Source organism: Otolemur garnettii, unplaced genomic scaffold (assembly GCF_000181295.1).
Source record: "Otolemur garnettii isolate 467f Iridium unplaced genomic scaffold, OtoGar3 scaffold01004, whole genome shotgun sequence".
In the NCBI taxonomy this organism is placed as follows: Eukaryota; Metazoa; Chordata; class Mammalia; order Primates; family Galagidae; genus Otolemur; species Otolemur garnettii.
In genome coordinates, this window is record NW_003853399.1 from 840 (window position 1) to 3,922 (window position 3,083).

Sequence of the window (3,083 nt, forward strand, 5' to 3'; positions counted from 1 at the left end):
TTGCCTCAGCCTCCTGAGTAGCTGGGACTAGAGGCACCTGCCACAATGCCTGGCTAGAGAGACGGTCTCACTCTTGCTCAGACTGGTCTCAAACTCCTGAGCTCAGGTGATCCACCCACCTCAGCCTCCCAGAGGGCTAGGATTACAGGTGTGAGCCTGTGTGCCCAGTCGAGGATATTATTTCTTACCCAATGACTAATGTATCAAGAATATGAAATTCATAGATTATGCTTTTCCTCCAGGTGGAATTGTTAGAATATTTTTAAAGTTAAGAGTGTGGAACACAAAATATATACTTAACAAATGAATGAGTAAATCAATGTACACAAAAGGCTTTATCTTTTTCCCAAAATTTCTCACTTGGCTAATTTAGGGGAAATAAGATCTCATTTGAGAATTCTGAGTCTGACCTTTAGTCACATTAGACCTGGTAAAGCTGATTATCTTGGATCATTGCTGCTTTGACACTACCAAATCAACACTGGGACATTTGTCTTAGGTACCTGCCCTTCTGTTGGCCCAAGCCTGGCATTTGTACATATTTTATTCTTTCAGCTATCAATGGCTATGTGCCTGAGAGCATACCCACTCTCGGCTTCTGCTTTGATGACACTGTCCAGTGGCATTTCTGCAGTGTGGGGACCCAGGATGACTTTTTGACCATTCACTTCACGGGGCACTCATTCATCTATGGAAAGAGGCATGAAGACACCTTGACCCTCTTCCCCATGCGTGGAGAATCTGTGACTGTCACAATGGATAATGTTGGTGAGTGAGAATCTGGACACTTGGAGAGGAAACTGGCTTTGAATCTCTGGTCCATAAAGAAAGGTCTGCTACAGCTCCCCAGATGACCACCACTCCTGTGTCCATCTCCCTGACCCTGAGAGCATTCTTTTCGATGTTTTTCTGATTTCTAATTGGGAAATTAATGACTTAAATGGGTCCAATCCTTTAATGTAGGTTCCATTTCTCTTTCTCTAAGAAAAGTAGGAAGACATACTAACCACAGAAAGATAAGCAGTAACTCTGAGGAAGAAACATAAGTGTTTCAGCCACCAAAGAACGTTTCTTTTCTCAAAATGCCCTTTTCAGTCTTTTAAGAAAGCCACCCCACCCTAGAGGGTGCAATCACCAGCTGCAGCGCCTTAGAGACTACCCCAGGGACAGCTTTGGAGTTTCAGGCTTGAGTTCAAATCCTGCTCCACCACTCAATCACTCTGTGACCTTGCACAAGTCACCTGGCCTCATTGAGCCTCAAGTTATTTAGTATTTGAAATCTAAACAACAGTATGATAATACCTTACGGAGTTGCTCTGAGCATTAAAATTATAATATGTGCCAAGTACCTAGCACTCATTAGACACTTAACAAATGGTAACTATTAGAGACTTCCCAAAAATCCTGTGTATGCCAGCAACTCAGACCACTTCAAAGAGATTCAAAATTGCCCTGGGCCCAGCCAAATTCTTTATTTCTTAGAAATACCTAAATGTCTCTTACTGGTAATGGTGAACTTCATCATCCTCCCTCCCCCCAGCTCCAATCCTCAAACAAGACGCACCGTTTAACGGGATGTATATGATGTTCAAAGTCCATTTTATTCTTGTTTCACCGCTTTCTAAAATAGTGACTCTCAATACTATTGGTGCTGAAGGGCCTTTCTCCCCCTCCCTAATCTTCACTAATCAATTCTTTTGGTATATATCCTGTTAAACCAGGTAAGTACATTTATCATGTGTTTAGGTATCACGGTGATGTCAAATTTCTTTTTTAAAAAAGTTTCAACACTTTATTCTTGGTTTCTCTCCTTATGTCATTATGGCCCAATAAATCAATAGTTCAGACTAGCCATGGTCCACATACCACATTGACTATCCTGAATTAAAGTCTACTATAAATTACTGCTGGCGTTTGAATGGCTGTTACTCTTTCACAGTTTATCCTTATGTTTTCATACTTCCCCCAGACTTTCAGCTTGCTTTCTGTCTCTCTTCTCTAGGAACATGGATGTTAACTACCATGAATGCCGATCCAAGAAGCAAGAACCTCAGGCTGAAATTCCGAGATGTTAAATGTATCCTAGATGATGGTGATAACTCATATGAGATTTATGAACCTCCGTCCTTTACACCCATGGAGACACGGAAAATGCATGATTTTCCAGATTATGAAGATGAAGAGACTAAGATCGAGGATTATTACCAGTACATGTTGGCTTCAGAATTCGGAATTAGGTCATTCAGAAACTCATCATTGAGTCAAGAGGAAGACCAGTTCAATCTTACTGCCCTAGCTCTGGAGAGCAGCTCTGAATCCATTTCCCCAAGCACAGATACAGTTATTGGTTCAAATTCTTCTTCCTCAAGTAATACTAGTAGTTTCACTGACAATAACCTCCCAGAACCTCAGAAAACTCTACCTTACCCAAAAGTCACCACAACTGGGTCCCCAGAGGGACATGTTTTTGGCTTAGATCATTCCACAGCAGAACATTCCAGGCCTTATTTTGAAGACCCTAGTGAAGATCCTCTAAAATCTTCTGATGTCACAGGAGTAAGACTACTTCCACACGGGACAAGAGGATTCAGACATCAAGAACATGCTAAACAGAAGGGACGCAAAGCAGAAAGGGAGCGAGCAGCAAGGCAGAAGTTCTCTTGGATGAAATTATCAGCACATAAAACTGGGAGGCATGTCAGCCACAACAGTGATTCTCCTCCCCCCAGGAAGGGGCCCTGGAAGGACCTGCCTAGTGACCTGTTACTCTTAAAAGAAAATAACCCATCGAAGATTTTGAATGGAAAATGGCATTTGGTTTCTGAGAAAGGTAGCTATGATATAATCCAAGATACCGATGAAGACATGGGTGTAAATAAGCCGCCAACCGGCACCCAGAATGCCTCCAGTTCTTGGGTTTCAGAAAGCACCCCCCTTATAAACAAACCTGGAAATCAGAGTGGCCACCCACAGTTCTTTAGAGTCAGACATAAATATCTACATGTAAGACAAGATAGAGGAAATAGTGGAATAAAGAAAAGTTCATTTTTGATTAGGACTCGAAAAAAGAAAAAGGAAGAGAA

At 41.9% G+C, this 3,083-nt stretch overlaps 1 protein-coding gene across 1 annotated transcript in view; it reads left to right on the forward strand.

Moving 5' to 3' along the window:
* Positions 1-446: 446 nt before the first annotated feature.
* Positions 447-3,083, forward strand: part of LOC100942495 (coagulation factor V-like) — a gene marked incomplete at its 5' end in the record, with an annotated part of 6,052 nt that continues 3,415 nt past the window's right edge. Inside the window, 2 exons of the mRNA XM_023509164.1 lie at positions 447-768; positions 2,003-3,083. Of these exons, the coding sequence (XP_023364932.1) occupies positions 447-768; positions 2,003-3,083 (1,403 nt within the window). The remainder of the gene's footprint in view (positions 769-2,002) is intronic.